Source organism: Mixophyes fleayi, chromosome 2, assembly GCF_038048845.1.
Source record: "Mixophyes fleayi isolate aMixFle1 chromosome 2, aMixFle1.hap1, whole genome shotgun sequence".
Taxonomy (NCBI): Eukaryota; Metazoa; Chordata; class Amphibia; order Anura; family Limnodynastidae; genus Mixophyes; species Mixophyes fleayi.
The window spans coordinates 197,688,971-197,706,784 of NC_134403.1; the positions used below are offsets into that span (position 1 = coordinate 197,688,971).

Sequence of the window (17,814 nt, forward strand, 5' to 3'; positions counted from 1 at the left end):
TGAACTACACCTATTATATAAACCAGGAGTGTCAAACTTGCGACCTGAAGGCTGCATGCAGCCCAAACACATAGTTTTTGCTACTCCGCCAGGGCCCGGAAAAGGAAAAAAAACGTATCTGGCGCCACTGCGCCCTCCTCCTTTCGAACTGAATATTGTACGTGTCGTGAAACAGGGAAGACAGGTGAAGGGGAGCAAAAGCAGTGTGGAGTGCAAAGTGTAACGCATTGGGAAGAAAACAGTAAACTTTATTTTTGTTTTTTCTTAATAACACACCTTACAAAATTGCATATGAGACTTTTTTTTTTTCTTGCGGCCCACGCAAACTTAGACTTTGATTATTTGGGGTTAATAACAGTGTAATAATAACCACAAAATCTTGGCTGCAAATTAAGTTTGTCATCTTTGGTTTAAAGCAGTGTTGTCCAACCCGCGGGCCCAGCACGCCTGTAAATGTGGCCCAGAATGAGTTTTGGTTGTGGCAAAGGGGCAGCGCTGTTAATGGAAAAAAAAAATCCTGCAAAAAAAGAGAAAAGAAACTACTTACCTTGAGGTCACGCGGTCATATCAGCTGGTACTCCGGCTCCCTCCCTTGTCTCCTCCGTGCGGTGCTCGCAGTGAATGTCGGGCGTGATATCATCACGCCCAACATCCATTGCGGAGCGCAGCACAGAGGAGACACCCGCGCGAGAAGAACAATCAGCAGCACAGAATTGGAGAAAAGAAGAGAAGAGGACAGGAGAACAAGCCGATTAAAAGGTAAGTTAAGGGAGATTTTTTTTATTATTTCAAGGGACGCTAACAAGTGACTAAAAGTCACCTGTCCTGGAGCATCATGGACCTTATCTCCCTGCTACATACTTCTACTTGTATTACTAATGGGGCATTATATATTATTCTCTTTGGCCCATTATAAGTTGTTATCCCTTAACTAAAATAGTGGTGTATTATCAAAACAGGTCACAATTTGGGGTCACAGTGATGTATATGTCAGGTACCGCAGGCCTGGTCAGGGCACCCTAATATACAATGCCTGGCTTAAATGCACTTTATTGATATTGCATCGAAACAATACAAAAAGTGATTAAAGTATAATAACTAGAGAGGATTTTTTGAACAGGGCGATTGAAAGGTAAGTATAGGGGGATTTGAAAAAAAGTGATATATATATATACTTATATATATATATATCACTTTTTTTCTCATATATATATGTTAACTATGTTTTCTATGGTTTTTTGGATGATCAGTTATCGTTATAGTTAGGGTATCTTATGTGCGGCCCAAACCAACTCATCGTCTTCCAATGTGGCCCAGGGAAGCTAAAAGGTTGGACACCCCTGGTTTAAAGCATACTTGTCAACTTTTTAAAATCATTTCAGGGAGAATCCTCAAGTAGAACTTAAGAGGCGTGCCATTGAAGGGGGATGTCCTGCTCTGCCAAAGGGGTGTGTCTAGTTACACCCATTAGCATATTTAGTGCCACTCAGGGACGTGTTCAACGCCTCTAGATGGAACGTGTAGTACTGTTCGCAGCATGCCAGAGGGAGTTTACGTATGGGTGGCACATCACCAGAGGCTGTAATTGGTCAATAACTAACTGCTTCAACTAACAAAAATCTCTATTACATTTTAACAAATACAATTTGCACTTCTAATAAATGATTTAACTAAATATATAAATTTACATATATACAAATTTATTTACTTGTGATAAAAGCCTTGTACTGTATTTTTATTTTTCTTACGTTGAACTTAGCAAGACTTTCAAATGAAAAATTAATTTCTGGTAGGGTTGCCTGATAGACCATCACCAGCTATATAATAAATATTCGTGCACCCATACAAACTCCTAGGAGTACTTACACTGCTCGCTCTCTCCCCTGCTCTCTCTTTACTTTTCGACCTTTGTTCTCCTTAACTCTTACTATTACCTCTTCTGTTGTCCCATTTACTACTCCTTTATTTAATTTTTTTGATACATTTATTTTTATTTGAATTTCAACAATGTGGGGAGGGTATCGATAAGAGAACAGGAAGAGGGGAGGTAGGGGTACATGTATTGTTTTAACAGGTAAACTTCATATTACAGGTGGATACATATTACTCTTTTGATTCCTCTCTTATTTTTCTTTTGATGCCTCTTTACAGATTCCTCCTCAGCCCTCGTTATATATCTCTTCACTTTCTGTTCCCCACTTATGTCTGTCTCCAGCTGTGTTTTCTATATTCTCCTTTGCCCCTTATTGTTTTAACTCCCCCCCGTTTTTCCCCATCCACTGCTTCTGCTTCTCACTATTCCCCAGGCCTGTCTCTTCCCTCCCCATTATCTCTGTTTTCATTCCTGAGTCTTTTACTTACCTGCTTCTCCGATTCAGCTCTTCTTGTGTCTGCCACAATTTTCAGTGCAGTTCTCTTGTCATGTCAGCCAATGACACAGTCAGGAGTCTCTCAGTATCATGTGTGTGTGGGTGGGTTCCTTGTCTCTGCAGGGTCAGACACGCTGGGCAGTCTGCTTAAGGATAGATGAGTGATGACATGTAGTGTCATCCCGCTAGAAGGGACAGATCTGCCACCCTCCTCTGATCTGGGCCACAGTCCAGGAGATTAAAAGACTATCCCGGGAGTCTGCCTGCTATTTCGGGATTCTCCTGGACATTTTGGGTGAGTCAGCAAGTATGGTTTAAAGGGGGTGTCTGTTATTGGGCATACCTTAAAGTGGCCACTAGTTTTTTTCTGACGTAGAAAATGCATACAATTTATCAAATAAAAGAAAAAACCAGAATGAAAATATGGTCAAATAATAGTAATACAACTTTTTAAACATTCATTAGGGATAAACAAAATTTTGTGTGAATCAAGTTTTGTGGCTGAACAGCTCTTTCACAGAGGTGCTAAGTTCCAACGATACAGTCATTGGGTTCTGCCAGACTAAAGAGCCCTGATTCTTTTGTACATATGTCAGGCCTCTTGCTATGGTTCACTGTCTTTTCTTTCCACATCATTTAAAGTATTGTTTTACTCTATATGTTGTGTTTTTATCTACTATGCTTTGTCATGAGTTTTTTTTAAAGTAATTTGTTTACTTTTCTTGATTTGTATTAATTTAAAATGTGAACAGAAATATTTTAGCACTGATATATATTTATTCCAATATGCTTGGCTTGCAATATACAACGGTGGCCACTTTTCTAGTGTGTATATATATATGTATACATTGAATTTATTGAATTCACTTATTTGTCCCAACTATGCTTTGCAAGTTTATTTTACTATATTTTCTTTGGGGCGGGTGGGTTATTAATGCCCATAGAGCGTACTTGTATATTTTTCTCAAATTGTTATTATATGTCTTTTACTTGGTCTATATATGTTTCAATAAACCTGCCCATTGTCATCACCACCTCATCACTCAAACTCAGAACTGTAAACTACCCTGGGCCTGACTATGGTGATAGTGTTTCTACAATTTATTTTCCTTGGCAGGACTCCATTTATTCTAAAACTAACTTTTAATGTGAGGAAAGGGTTATTTGGAACATATTTAATCCAGGAAACAATGAGAATCAGACCAAGAGCTTCTATTTATTACAGGTTTAATATCATATCCACTTCCACATTTTCCTTGCTGTCACTCTTTTTGACCCAATTCTTGTATCTATCTTTCCTTCCGAATTGTACCTCTATTGCTTCTCATGTATGTGTATGTACATATTTAATTTTCATATATTTTTAAGTGCCTGCTTGGATCCTGATTGAGTACTGTTCTATAGAAATGGCAACAATAATAGTAATAACAATAATAAAACCCCTAAATGATTAATTTATATTTCTTTTAGTTTGCATACTTCCTAATATTCCTGATTGGATATTAGTACATTTTAGGCCATGCCCCTGGCCATGGCTCATCTGCCCAAACAACACCTCCAATTTGGGCACCGTTAGCTGCATTTATGATTATTTGTATGCAAAAACCTGCTGAAGAGCATGTGCATCTATTAATACATGAAAAATGTAAAATGCTGGGAGAGATATCATTTGTTAAAAAGTCAACATAGAGTACAAGGTACCAGGAATTGGCCCTCTCATCAACAGATCATTAGATTTATAAAGGATGAATTCAACAGCTAATTTGGTCCATTTCACCAGCTCTCTTTTCTCACTGGGCAGTAGCAATAGCCAGTAGTTATCCTTGGGTCATAAACTTAGCCATGTACATAGAAAGCCCTGAGACCTTCTACTCTGCTCTGCCTTAGCTTGCAAGATGGCATTTATAATTATAGCCAAAGGGCATCTTACATACATAGAACCTACAGTACACTGATCTATCCCTGTTTCAAGCATTAGCATAGCACCTCCCGACAAAAACTAGGACAACACTTTAAATACCACCTGTAGAGGTTATCAGTGATCCCTAATTATACGTATTTCTTCTTTTCTGTTTGGAGAGTAGTTTTTATATTTGTCTCCAACAGTTCACAAATTATTACTATCTTATTAGTATTTGTTCAATGATAACTACTCTGAAAAAGTATTGTGGCTGTTAACAGTCACATCTTTTTTTTTACAGGTGCTTCATTATATGTACAATGACTTATTATTATGCTCATCATTATACCCATCATTTTCCTGTCCAGTAAATTTAAGTTAAAATTGTATGAAATGAGCCATTTGTTAGATAGAACCAGCATTTGGAAAGGATAAATTAAGTCAATTTCCTAAGGTGCTATGTCTATGGTGTGCACTGTGGACCGTCTGTATTTTTAATTAATTGATTAATTAATTATATTCTCCAACCTTTTAAATAAATACATTTAAAGTTTGTTATATTTCATCGGTTCATATTGTAGAGACATATGCACATGCCTAATAATACAGGTCCATATACACATTTATATCTCATGCACCTCCTAGGTAACTTTTGATATTCACAATAATTTACAGGGAAATATCCTTTATAATACACAAGATTCCTTATTGAATACTGAAGTGTTGACATCAGAACTCACTGTTTATACAATTATTATTTAGAGTTTATATGGTGGAATCACTCAAGTATTTGTATCTCGCACAATTTCATATATGAAATTGTATATGTGCTAGAATGTTAAAAATGTATCACACTACACAAGTCTTTGCTTAGTTTTTAGTACTTACTGATGTTTTCCATTTTTACAATTTTTTTTACAGATATTGTTGAGTGAGGGATATCACTTATTTACAGCTGATATACAGAGGGCCTGGATCCACTTACAACAAGGAGGATTACTTGCAGATATCCCTGGCATGAATCGATTGAATAGAAGGTAATTACAGTTAAGTGCCTTTATATAAATAGGTAAATTTTTCTTGAGAATTATTAATATCCTTTATTTATCAAACTCCAAAATATTATGTAGCGTTGTTCATTGAGGGGATCATGATCCAAATAAATGGTCTTTACGTATGTTAGATCCAAACATATCAATATGCCCGAATATCTTTTATTTTTTTGTTGCCTGATATCCCATATATTAAAAAAGGTAATATAATGTCAAAGATAGATTTTCTATAGTCAGTGTATGAGTACTATATGCTTGGTGCTGTCATGAATTAAATGTACAAAAGTTACAATATATTTTGCAGGATAAACAAAGAAAATGAAACCGTAAAAAAAAGAATTAGCCTATCCTTATTTTGAAATGCTTACTAACTTTTCTGCCTCCCCAACCATGAGCTTGACATCTAGATCCACTTACCATTCATTTTTGTCTTTCAAATATTTAATCCTCCTCCAGGCTCTTCGTATCCTCAGGCAACAGACAAAGTCCTTCAGATTGTTTAGGCTAACAGCTTCTTAGATAAATTTTTAGAACAAGATTGGATAGAGGTCTTCACCTATAGCAGTCACCTTTCCCATAGAACTGGTTGTGTTCGGAGGTACTTGGATGCCCCCAGGACTTCAGTATAAAGTAGTAAAAGTTTTATCAATGATAACCATAGTGCAAGGTGGAGGGTACTGGAATGTAGGAGGCAAATTTCCAAAGACAGTCCAAAGGTCAGGGGTCAGTAGTGAGCAGAAAAAACAGGGCAGATGTAAGGCATGCTGCAAGCAGGGGTAATCCAAAAGACAGGGGCAATCATCGTTCACTCAGGGTCCAAAACAAGCCAAGCCAGGGGTCACAACAGGAATCAGATCAATACTGCAGTATCCACAGAACAGAACTGGTCAGCAAATGTGCAGGTCACAGGATACTACAACCGCAAAGGAGGCTAAGTCTTATTTACTGAGAGTGGCCAACCAGTAGCCAGGCTGCAGCACAGAACAATAATGAGCCGCAGATGCTGCCTAATGAATGGACACCTAATGCGTACACACTCGCACGCAACGGACAGGCGCACGCATCCCGGCCGTTGCCCTGGTGACGGCCAGGACAAAGAGGGCGGAAGTAATGTACCGGCTGTTGCCTTGACTGCCGGGACGAAGCCCAAAGAAAGAAAAAGCAAGCCATTGCGGCTCGTTACTTAGGGATTCCCTACATTTGTATTGTACGTTTTGTATTTAAAAATGTAATTGAACATTTCAGTTACCTTAATTATAACATATTCCTTCACTTTTGAATATCTTGACCTGACAGAAGTTTCCTGTCACAGACTTAAAACTGTTCCTGAACAACATCATTATCAGTGTGATTTTAAAAAACAAAAAAACAATATATTAAATCATACTAAAGAGAAGGGTCATCGCACTTGCTTGACCTAGAGTTGCAGAACTGCTTCAGTGTGCCTTGTGTCATATCCTGTGCGTGTACAGTGTGTGACTCACCCTGCTTGTATATCCTGAAAGCTGTTCGCACGCAGAATAGGGAAAATCACGTCACTTTTAGAACATGTTTATTTTCTGTGAGAAGGGCAATATTCCCATTCACTTTAAAAAGATCCCTACTGAATTTTTTTATTTATCAATAAATTGTTTATTTTTCTTTAGTTTTCTTTTTGTTAATGTCACCCTTAGATGGAGTAAACAGAACAGGTTTTGTGGAAGTACCACCATGATCATTGATAAGAAGGCTTCTCTATGCAAAGGCAATATTTAATGATGCCTGGGTTATCCCTTACATGCAGGGCCAAACTGGGACTAAAAATCCGCCCTGGCATTTAAAGTACACAGGCCTACCTTAATTTCAGCAGGAAAGAAACCATGTGCCGATGCACAGTGTCGAAAAGGGCGTGACCACATTCTATTGTGGGTGTGGCCAACATGGGCCATTGATACATACATTATAACAAAACATTACATTTATCACACCCTCCCAGCCACATCACGCCACCCCCCCAGGCACATTATGACACCACCAGCCCACTGTACTTATCTATGCTTCTGGTGCTGCTGACATCCATCAGGGTGGGAACTTCCTGTAGAGTGAGCAGGGAAGTTCTTAGTCTCACGAGATTACCAAATCTTGTGAGACTTAGAGCTCCTTGGCTTGCTTTGCAGGCTATGTACTATCCAGGGACTGGGAGCAGCTGTCCACTCCCTCCTGTTAACCAGAGCTGGATTAACACTCGGGGGGCCTGGAGTATTTAAGACAGGGGGCCTCTATTATGTAACATGGTTATCATTTTAGAGAAATGTTAGACAAATACATAGGCAATACTGTGTGCAATACTGTTAGTTGCACGCAGCTCTGCCTTCACAAGCAGTATAGTGTGAAGTGGGACATACCTCCCAACTGTCCTTGTAGTCGGACCAAATCTCACTAAACGAGACAGTCACCAAAATTCGGGACAGTTGGCAGGCCGTCCTGCTCTCTCATACCTGTTCTTGTCACTTTCACCACCTGTGGCTGCTGGTGTCTTTAGTTGCTGCTTGTCTGGATCCTGGAATGTTGGAGGCCCTATTTGGAAAAAAAAATGGGTACATGTAATATAAAAGACACTCCAACCAGCCCTGGTGTTTAATCAATACAATCCATGTTTTATAATTAGGCCTCCCTCCAGCCTCAACAATAAAATACTAGTATTCACATTTAATAAATAAATCTATTTCCCTCCCTCCAAACAACTCCAGCACTAAATTAAATAGCATTTACGTTTAAGAAATATTCCTATTTCCTGCAACCATCACTGCCATTCAATAATTCATATTCACATTTAATAAATAGATGTTATTTTGTTCCCAAACAGCCCCACTTTCAATTAATAGCCCCCATGCCTGAGTACGTGCCCCCAATTGATATTAAGCCACCATATTATTATTATTATTATTATTATCATTTATTTATTAGGCGCCACAAGGTTTCTGCAGCGCCTTACATAGTACAAACAGTAGACCATACAGGGTAAAACATTACAGAACAATAAACACAAAGTACCAATGCTTCAGAAACTCCGGGCAGATATATGGAGTGAGGGCGGAGCAGAAGAGTAGGTATGGAGACAGGAGGGGAGAGGGGCCCTGCTCATGCGAGCTTACATCCTAAGGGAGGGTGGACAAAACAGGCACGGAGGGAGGCAGTGATGCAAGGAAGAAGAGACCAGGGGAGAGGGGGGAGAACAAGCAGAGTGGATGAGGGGTTAAGTGGAGCCCCCAAATCATATTATGCCATACAGTTGTGCCCCCAAATAATATTATGCCACAATAGTGCCCTAGTTCATACAATAGTGGCCCAAAATCATATTATGCCATACAATAGTGCCCCAAATCATATTATGCCACAATAGTGCCCCAAATCATATTATGCCACATAGTAGTGCCCCCAAATCATATTATGCCACAGAGTGAACATATTAATACCATTAAATTCTATTTGTATAAACTGTGTGTTTATATAAATATTCATTACAAATAATTATGGACTACACAGCATCCCTCCCCCTCCTCATTTTTCTGTGTGGCATCCTTTCTCCCCCCCCTCCCCCCTGTTTTTCTGTGTAGCATCGTTTCTTCCACCCCCCCCCCCCCTGTTTTTCTGTGTGGCATCCTTTCTCTAACCCCTCCCCCCCACCCCGGTTTTTCTGTATGGCATCCTTTCTCTCTCCTCCCCCCCCCCCAGTTTTTCTGTGTGGCATCCTTTCTCTTAACCCCCGCTCCATTTTTTCAGTGTGGCAACCTTTCTTCCCCCCCCTCACCTGTTTTTCTCTGTGGCATCCTCTCATGTGATCTGGTGGCTGATTCCTGGGGATGAGCCAGCCACCAGGAAGCCTGTTGTTGTCAGTGCACCGACTGCCCGGGCCCGAACCATTGGACCATCGGCCTTTCTGTCATTTGCCAGAAGTGCCAGATGGCCAGTCCGGCCCTGCTTGCATGTATATGGCAAAGCAAAGAAAAATGCTCTATCGCCTCCTGTTTTTGCTGACAATAGGGGTTTTGCCTATTGATAAGTATACACCAGGATTTAGCTCCCTATAAGGCTGTTGTTTTTGTCTCTGTCCCATAATTCTGTTCTGCCAAAGCCCTCCTATTTTATTCATATGTGACAATTCTCTGACAAAACATTAGTTTAGGGGCATGGTATGATGGCATTAAGATCATAGATTGTAATCTTGCGAGCAGGGCCTTCTTACCTCTACATATGTATGTATTACCCAATATTGTTTTATTACTGTTTGTTCCCAATTGTAAAGCGCTATGGAATCTACTGGCGCTATATAAATAAATGTTGATGATGATGATCATGACTAGGCCCAGTGTATGGAAAAATGACAGAGCTGCTAGCAGCCACAAATATGGATGTAGATGTTTATATTATTATTCTAATAGAAAAAATAAAAATAAATTAGAAATAATTACATTTGTATTTCCATCAGGAGTATTGCTTAAAGCACTGTGCCTTGCAACAGAAAAATAAATAAATATTAAAACAAACTAATTAGTACTTTTTGTGTGCAGGCAAGTCCGTGAACAGTCTCCGGGGCTCCAAGGTATGTAATGTCTGATGCAAATACTGACAAGCAATGTTTCCCTGTTTTCAAGTCCGTACATTATAAAAAGCCATAAACAGAAACCTTCATATGTGTTGCCTTGATATATAGACATGTGTGCCTTTTAGCATTTTGCTTATTGCTGCAAATTGCTTTATCAAATTAATTTGCAATTTTCACGCTGTCATGAGTTTCTGGATTTTGGGATGAAAATATCTAATTATTAGAGCAAAAATATCCAGATGATAAGAATAATAAGAAAAATATTACAATAATCATTAATATATCTCGATAAAGCTATTAAGTAAAAATATAGAAATCGCAGGTCTTCAATCAAGATAGAATACATTGTTTATATTGGACACATAAAGGAGGGGACTCACTTTCTCTTTCCTGCAGCTTTCCACCTCCTCTTTTGACTACTTTTCCCCCCTGCACTTGCTCTTCCCCCTTTATGTCCCATTATAGTGGAAATAAGCTTCCAGGCTGAATGGTTCTATTAGTGGAGAGGTGTCCAAAAAAAATGTGGAAGCCCAGCTTAGAGTTGCACCATGCTTAAGAGTACTGTGGTATTTACAGAACTCTCTGGGTGGTGGGGGTCTGGGTAAAAATAGTATAGGAGGAGAAAAAAATGTATATGGTTCCTGGCCCGACAATCAATGCATTAAATACTGTATGCTGTTTGTACAATGCATTAGCTTCTGCATTGTAACAGGAATTCTCAATGAAGTCGTCAAGGATTGCCACTAGGTACTCCTCCAGGTTAGCATTTTAACTTTTAGTCAATAAAATATATGAGACTTATTGGAGTTTCTCATGAGGTAAAACGACTTTAAAAAGATTACCAGGCGCTCTTTGTAGGAGCTCTAGTCCATACCTGCACAGGATCGGCGCACATCTACCTCAACTCGGGTCAGCACATCACTGACGGGCTCATGAACATACGGAGGACCTTTCGCTCTGACGATCGAGCCCAACATCTCGCATACTTACCCTGGGACGACCCTGACACCTGCTTTCCCCCCAGAATCCTTCTCTCGACTCCATTGCGGTGTGCATAAGTCTTGTGTCAAACAGCATCAGTCGGGTGCTTGCAGGCCTTCCCTTTTGGCAATTTGCACCATGTCTGATGTAGTATTCTGCTCTACCTCTATAGCACTCAGTGCACCCATATGTAACATAGAACCGCCACCCCACATGAATCCTAGCTTCCTTCTAAATCCAAACACAACTATCTACCTTGCAGCAGATGCACATATACTACTGTGCTTCTAATTTTCTACTACCCCCTGTACAGTTATTATACTGCATATATCATATACTACCAGTGTTTGCAACAGATCACTATGTCTGCTATATTGCCCTTATGCTAGAGCACTGTGTATTTCACACTGTGACAGTGAAGTATCATCTTACAGTGGGTCGCTATACTACATATTGCTATTCTATATATCGTTTGCTCACAATATTTGACCTGTACTAATCCTGGGCACTCACTATTGCTGGGATTTATATGTAATACCTTTGACTTTGATCTGTTTATATCCTATTGAAGACGGAAAAGTTTGTCAATAACCCAACTCCTGCATAGGCCCGATGTGCCAAATGAGAGAGGAAACATGGTGGCTATTACTTCTCTATATCCGGGAAGACTCAAGAAAAAGACTCCCTAGAATCTTGCAATGTTTCCGAAAAAAATATTTTTCCTTCTCAATCTACATCCAAGGAATCTATGCCACGTTCCTTTTCCATATCCTATGAGGAAGTTGTACAAGCAATTAAGGAGACTATGGAACCACTTATGTATCAGCAAGGCACCACGCACATGGTGGCTGTCCAGGAGATAAAAGACCCAGTATCCCAAGCTGCTAAGGAAGTTCAGGTTAATGAACTGCGCATACGGGAAAATCTGAACTGGAACAGCAAATGCCTGTCATTGCTTCATTACTCAAAACAAATGTTAAATAAATTGGATGATTTGGAAAATTAATCAAGGAGAAATAATCAATGCCTTGTGGATCTTCCTGAAACTATTAAAGGCCCAGCCTTGCTATTATTATTATTATTATTATCATTTATTTGTTAGGCGCCACAAGGTTTCCGCAGCGCCGCACATAGTACAAACAGTAGACTATACAGGGTATAACAGTACAGAACAATAAACAAAAGTACCAATACTTCAGAAACTCCAGGCAGGTAGATGCAATAGACACGGAGCAGAAGAACGGGTAAGGAGACAGGAGGGAAGAGGGCCCTGCTCAAGCGAGCTTACATCCTAAGGGAGGGTTAAACAGACCAGGCACAAGAGGAGCCAGTTGAGGGAATGGGAGAGAGGGGAGAATGAGTGGAGGAGATGGGGGTTAAGTGGATGGTTGGTAGGCTTTGAGAAAGAGGTGAGTTTTGAGTACACGTTTGAAGGAGCACAGAGTAGGAGAGAGGCGGATGGAGCGAGGGAGGTCATTCCAGTGAAGGGGGGCTGCACAGGAAAAGTCCTGGATTCTGGAATGGGAAGAGGTGATCAGAGTGGAGGAGAGGCGGCGGTCATTGGCCGAGCGCAGGGAGCTGGTGGGAGTGTGAATGGAGAGGAGGTTAGAGATATAAGGGGCAGTAGAGCGGGAGAGAGCCTTGTAAGTGGTGATGAGGAGTTTGAAAAGAATTCTGTAGGGGAAGGGGAGCCAGTGTAGGGCAAGGCAGAGAGGGGAGGCAGAGGAGGGGCGGCGTGAGAGGTAGATGAGTCTTGCGGCTGCATTGAGTATAGAGTGGAGGGGGGAGAGACGGGAGTGGGGGAGGCTAACATTCTTGTACACAAATCTACCTAAGATATTGTAAATCACAAGATACATGTCTTCCATCAAGCGCATCTGTTCGCCCCACTGAGCAATAACATGAAACACAGACTGAGAGCGGTCATCTTTAAATACCATAACTATGCCCTCAAGACTGCCCTGTGGCCTGCATTCAAAAAGATTGGTAGGTTTAATTGGGAGAACCACCGTTTTCTACTTTTTCAGGACTACTCTGTGGAAGATACACGGGCAAGGAAGGAATTCTCCCAAGTGTGTGCCAAACTGGTGACAGCAGGGCGAAAATTCTCTCTATTGTCTCCTGCATGCCTGCAAATTTTTAATGGCAAGGATCAAAAGGATTTCATTATTATTATTATTAATTTTTATTTATAGGGCGCCACAAAGTATCCGTAGCGCCATACAAGGACAAACAATGGCACAGTACAAGGTGAAACAGCACAGTACAAGTAACAGTAAGCACTATAACTCTGGGGGCTCAGGCACAGCATGAAAAAGAGGGAGGGAGTGAAAAAGTGAGTATAGGCAGGTAACTATGGCCCAAGAGGGTGGGCACGGATGACAGGTTGAGAGTCACTGAGGGAAACGGAGAGAAGCGAGAAGAGACAGAGGGCAGAGGGACCGAGAGGAGGTGATCTTAGTAGCTGGAGAGCGCAGTTAAAAGTGATGGAAACAGGAGGTAGGAGAGCCCTGCTCAAAGGAGCGAACAATCTAAAGGGAGGGGAAGACAGACAGACACATGGATGAGACGGAGAGACAGGAGAAATGGAGACGGAGTCGAGGAAGGGGGAGAAGGAAAGAAGGGATGAGAAAGAGAGGTAGCCGACCGGTGTGAGTTTAGGCATGAGACTGGAAGGCTTTAAGGAAAAGGTGGGTTTTTAATGTTCGTTTAAAAGAGGACAGATTAGGGGAAGTTCTGAAGGAGCGGGGGAGCTTGTTCCAATGAAAGCTTGTTCATGAAAGCAGATCATGCGCAGGCGTTTCTCACGGAAGCTGATATGGAAACAGAGACTCTTGCTCCCCTATGAAGTGACACTCAAATGGACACCATCTGCCTGATTCTACATTTTCTCTCGGATCCTGTTATTCCCTACTGAAATCCTGTTACGTAGATATGCCTTCTCTTGACTTTTTGCTTTAATCTCTATACTGTTTGATATAGTGCTTTTGCTACTGTTATACCTGTTGTGTTTCTGCAATGTTGTATATAATTCTCATTTTTTCACTTCTCAAGCTATATCCATTCCAGAAACACAATAGACTTGCTTGTTTCTCATTACTGTTCTTAGACAGGTTATATGTTTCATGTTTACAGTTTCATATTTCATATTTTACATGTTTTTATCTGGATCTTATCTTTTGTTCTCTATTGCATTACTACTTGAGTGCTAATATATCTATTTCCTCCTCTTCTTCTCTCTTTATAATCTTTATATACAGCCATGTATTGATTCATAGTTCATCCATTTTTAGTAGAGGGGTACTGTGTTGAGATGTGCTTACCCCTTCCATTAGTTTTTTTGTTCTCTGTTTTGTTTTTTCTGTTTTACATTTTAGCCTCAGGGCTATGGATCATCCAGGTGTTCTTTACTTCTGTTATGTGCTTACATTTCCGTTTATTCTTGAATTGTATTTTGATGTTTCGAAGATTATTTGAATCAAATTTTTACCTCTGTCCAATGTTAGATATCCCATGTTAGATATTGTCATCTCCTTACACTTGTCCTGTTCGTTTTGCCTTTGTAAATAACTTCCCTTAAATTCTGCTCCTGGAATACTGGAATCATAAATTCCCCCATCAAACAGAGGAAAATATTCAAAGTTTTTAATAAGATGAAGGCGGATGTTAATTTCCTCTTGGATATGCTTTTAACGGACAAGGAATTGTAAGAGCGCTCACCTGTATTCTCTCCAGCACCTGTCAGTCGCTAGCCTGGGTTGCGATTAGGAACTCATGTGATTCACTGTTGGAACATCATGTGACCCTGTGGCGGGGAATCCAAAATAAAGGAAGGATCTGACATCATACCTATGTCAGATCAACAGGTTATCCTCCTGACTACCTTTGTGTTCCCGGAGCTCTCTGAGACTATCTGCTTTGGCGTTTCTGCTTCGATTCCTGCAATACTCCTTCGTGAGGTCTCCGGAGGAGTATCTACTCTCCTGCTCACTCCAGTGCACCACAGACATCTGGACCGTGTACCGACTTGGCTTGTTTAACCGATTACTCTACTGCTTACTCCATTGCATCGCAGTCATCTGAACAGTGTACCGACTATATCAGACCATCCTCCTGTTTACCTCATTACCCCGTGGCCTTCAGAACTGAGTACCAACCAGCTTGACTGTAAAGACCGCTCACCTGTCATCCACCTTGTGTACCACCTGCCCACATACAGCACTCCATCTGCTCTGTTCTGCTTGTCCTACCTGCTCATCAGTGAATACCACAGCCTTCTCAGTTTCACCTATCTCCCTCGTGTCTAGGGGCCAAACCAAGGACCGCGACCTGCAGTTCCCTAGCAGCTAAGTCCATCCCACCTTGCGGTGGTTCTTGGTGAAAACCAGGGGGCTGTTAGACTCCGCGCCTTGCTAGGTCCTTGCAAATCTAGACCGAGTGCATCCAGAACGTAACAAGAATATGTCGGAAAAATCTATACTTGCCTATGCGTTCTATAATAGCAAATCTAGAGGAGTTGCGATATTAGTACAAAAAGATATACACACTAAAAAATAACCAGATATTGCTAGATAAAGAGGGATGATACATAATTCTGGAAGTCTCTATTGCAGGCACCAAATATGTTCATTGCAATATAGATGCCCCACATGTTTATTTTCGAAAAAAAAAATCTGGCTATAATCAACCAACTCTACCTCTTCTCAGGCCCCAATCTTATTCTCGGTGGAGATTTTAATATATTGGACCTCCAGTACTTAGATAGAAACGCACACCAACCATGGAAAACACATTCCCATAAGATAGCCATTGGTTATGTTGCTAGATATCTGGCAGTCTAGACTCCAAATTGCCCTGGAATATACCTATCTTTTGGCAGCTCACAATATATTATTACGCATAGATTATTTTTGGTCTTCCACTCCCAATTTAGACATTGAACCTATAGGACTCTCTGACCATGCTATGATATGGTGGACTCTGGGCAGACCCTGTATGATGGTCATCGGCAATGGAGGTTCCCTGCTAGTCTTTTGAATTCGCTTCAATTTTGCAATATGCTAGAGGCATCTTGGGCTACTTATGCACTCGATAATCAACAACATACATATGATTTATTACTTTTTAGGAAAAGGCTAAGGCATTTATTAGGAGGATATCATATCCTTCATGACTAAATATAATAAGTCTCAAATGGAAGCGTATTTAGTTGCCCAAGGGAACTCACTGTCGCTTTTACGACATATAAACTGAAACCCACACTTGGGCATAAATCTCTTTATTGTGCCAAGAAAGTACACTTTGATAATGTATTACAACAACAAGGCAATAAACAGATAATGGATGGCAAATTTGCATCTTATAAGTATGGTAATAAATCGGGCAAATTACTCTCCAACTTATTAAATGGTAGTAGGCAAATGCGGCTCTTACAGCCTTGTTAGATCGGCAGGGAGAGTTACAACTTAGAGGTACTGCCATTTAAAATATTTTATGGCTTTATTCAGGTACATTTTAGACTGGTTCCTAAAAGAAGAACATTTTGAGACTCATGTTGTAGAGAAGGAACTCTTCCACCCCTGCTCCCTAGTTGTGTTGTTGCATTTCCTAAAGCTTCAATCCCACCACAGTTTTACTACAATATTCTCTTTTGTGATACATATAAAGCTTGGACTCAAATTAAGGCACTATAGCTCTTTTAAATTTATACCGATTTGGAGGAAAAACATTGTTGGTCAGTGGGACAGCAACAGGCAGGCAATCGCTAGGCTGCCTGTTGCTGTATGGGGTCCCATAGTGCTGTGCGGCATACAGGAGGTCACTTCACTACCTGTCTGCCTGATGTGAGGAGCGATGGTGAGACCAACTACTGGTAAGTGAGGGGGGGGCTGACTAAAAATACTAAACTAGAAGGGGGCTGCCTATCTATGCTAAATTATAGGGAGGTGGCTGACTAGTATAGTCAGCCCACCTATAGTTTAGTATAGTCAGCCCACCTATAGTTTAGTATAAACTATAGGGGAGCTGCCAATCTATACTAAACTATAGAGAGGGGGGCTGCCTATCTATGCTAAACTATAGGGAGGGGGTCTACCTATGCTAAACTATAGTGATGGTGGCTGCCTATGCTAAACTATAGTGATGGGGTGCTGCTTATGCTAAACTATAGTGAGGGGGCTGTCTATGCTAAATTATATGGAGGGGGCTGCTATAATGTGTAAGGGATTGGGGGGCTGTCTTAATAATACATGGGTGGAAGGTAGGCTATTAATCTAATGGTGGAGTTTAGGTGGGGGCTAATTATTTAATGGATGCTATTTTATTTGTGGGGTGATAGAGGGGCAATTGAATTTATTGATGGGGTCTATTAAATTAAGAAGGGGTGACGGGACCTTTAATGTAATGCTGGGGTGGTTTGGGTCTATAATTGAATGTGGGGCTGGGTGTGGGGAGGAGGGCTATCTATTAAATGTGTATATTAATTATTTAATGCTGGGAATGGTCGTGGGAAATTGTTGTATTAAACGTAAATGCTATTACTTTATTGCTGGGGCTGTTTAGAGGGAGGGTAATAGGTTTATTAATGTTGGGGTTGGTTGGAGGGAAATAGATCTATTTATCAAATGTGAGTACTATTACTTTATTGTTGGGGCTGAAGAGAGGCCTTATTATTAAATGTGGGTGCCCATTTTTTTACTCAATAGGGCATTCAAGGACCCAGACAAGCAACAACTGATCTAAAGACACCAGCCACAGGTGATGAAAGTGACAAGACAGGTAGGAGAGAGCAGGATAGTCTGCCAACTTTCCTGAAACTGGTGGTACAGTCCTGAATTTGGATGACTTTCACGCTTAGTCAGGATTTGGTCCGACGATATGGACAGTTGGGAGGTATGTCCTGCTTCACACTGTGCTGCTTGTGAAGGC

General features: G+C 40.7%; 1 protein-coding gene across 1 annotated transcript in view; it reads left to right on the top strand.

Annotated features, from left to right (window-relative positions):
- LOC142139886 (uncharacterized) overlaps window positions 1–17,814 on the top strand; it is a 296,204-nt gene that overhangs the window by 68,919 nt on the left and 209,471 nt on the right. Inside the window, exons 7-8 of the mRNA XM_075197746.1 lie at window positions 5,191–5,306; window positions 9,872–9,903. Of these exons, the coding sequence (XP_075053847.1) occupies window positions 5,191–5,306; window positions 9,872–9,903 (148 nt within the window). The remainder of the gene's footprint in view (window positions 1–5,190; window positions 5,307–9,871; window positions 9,904–17,814) is intronic.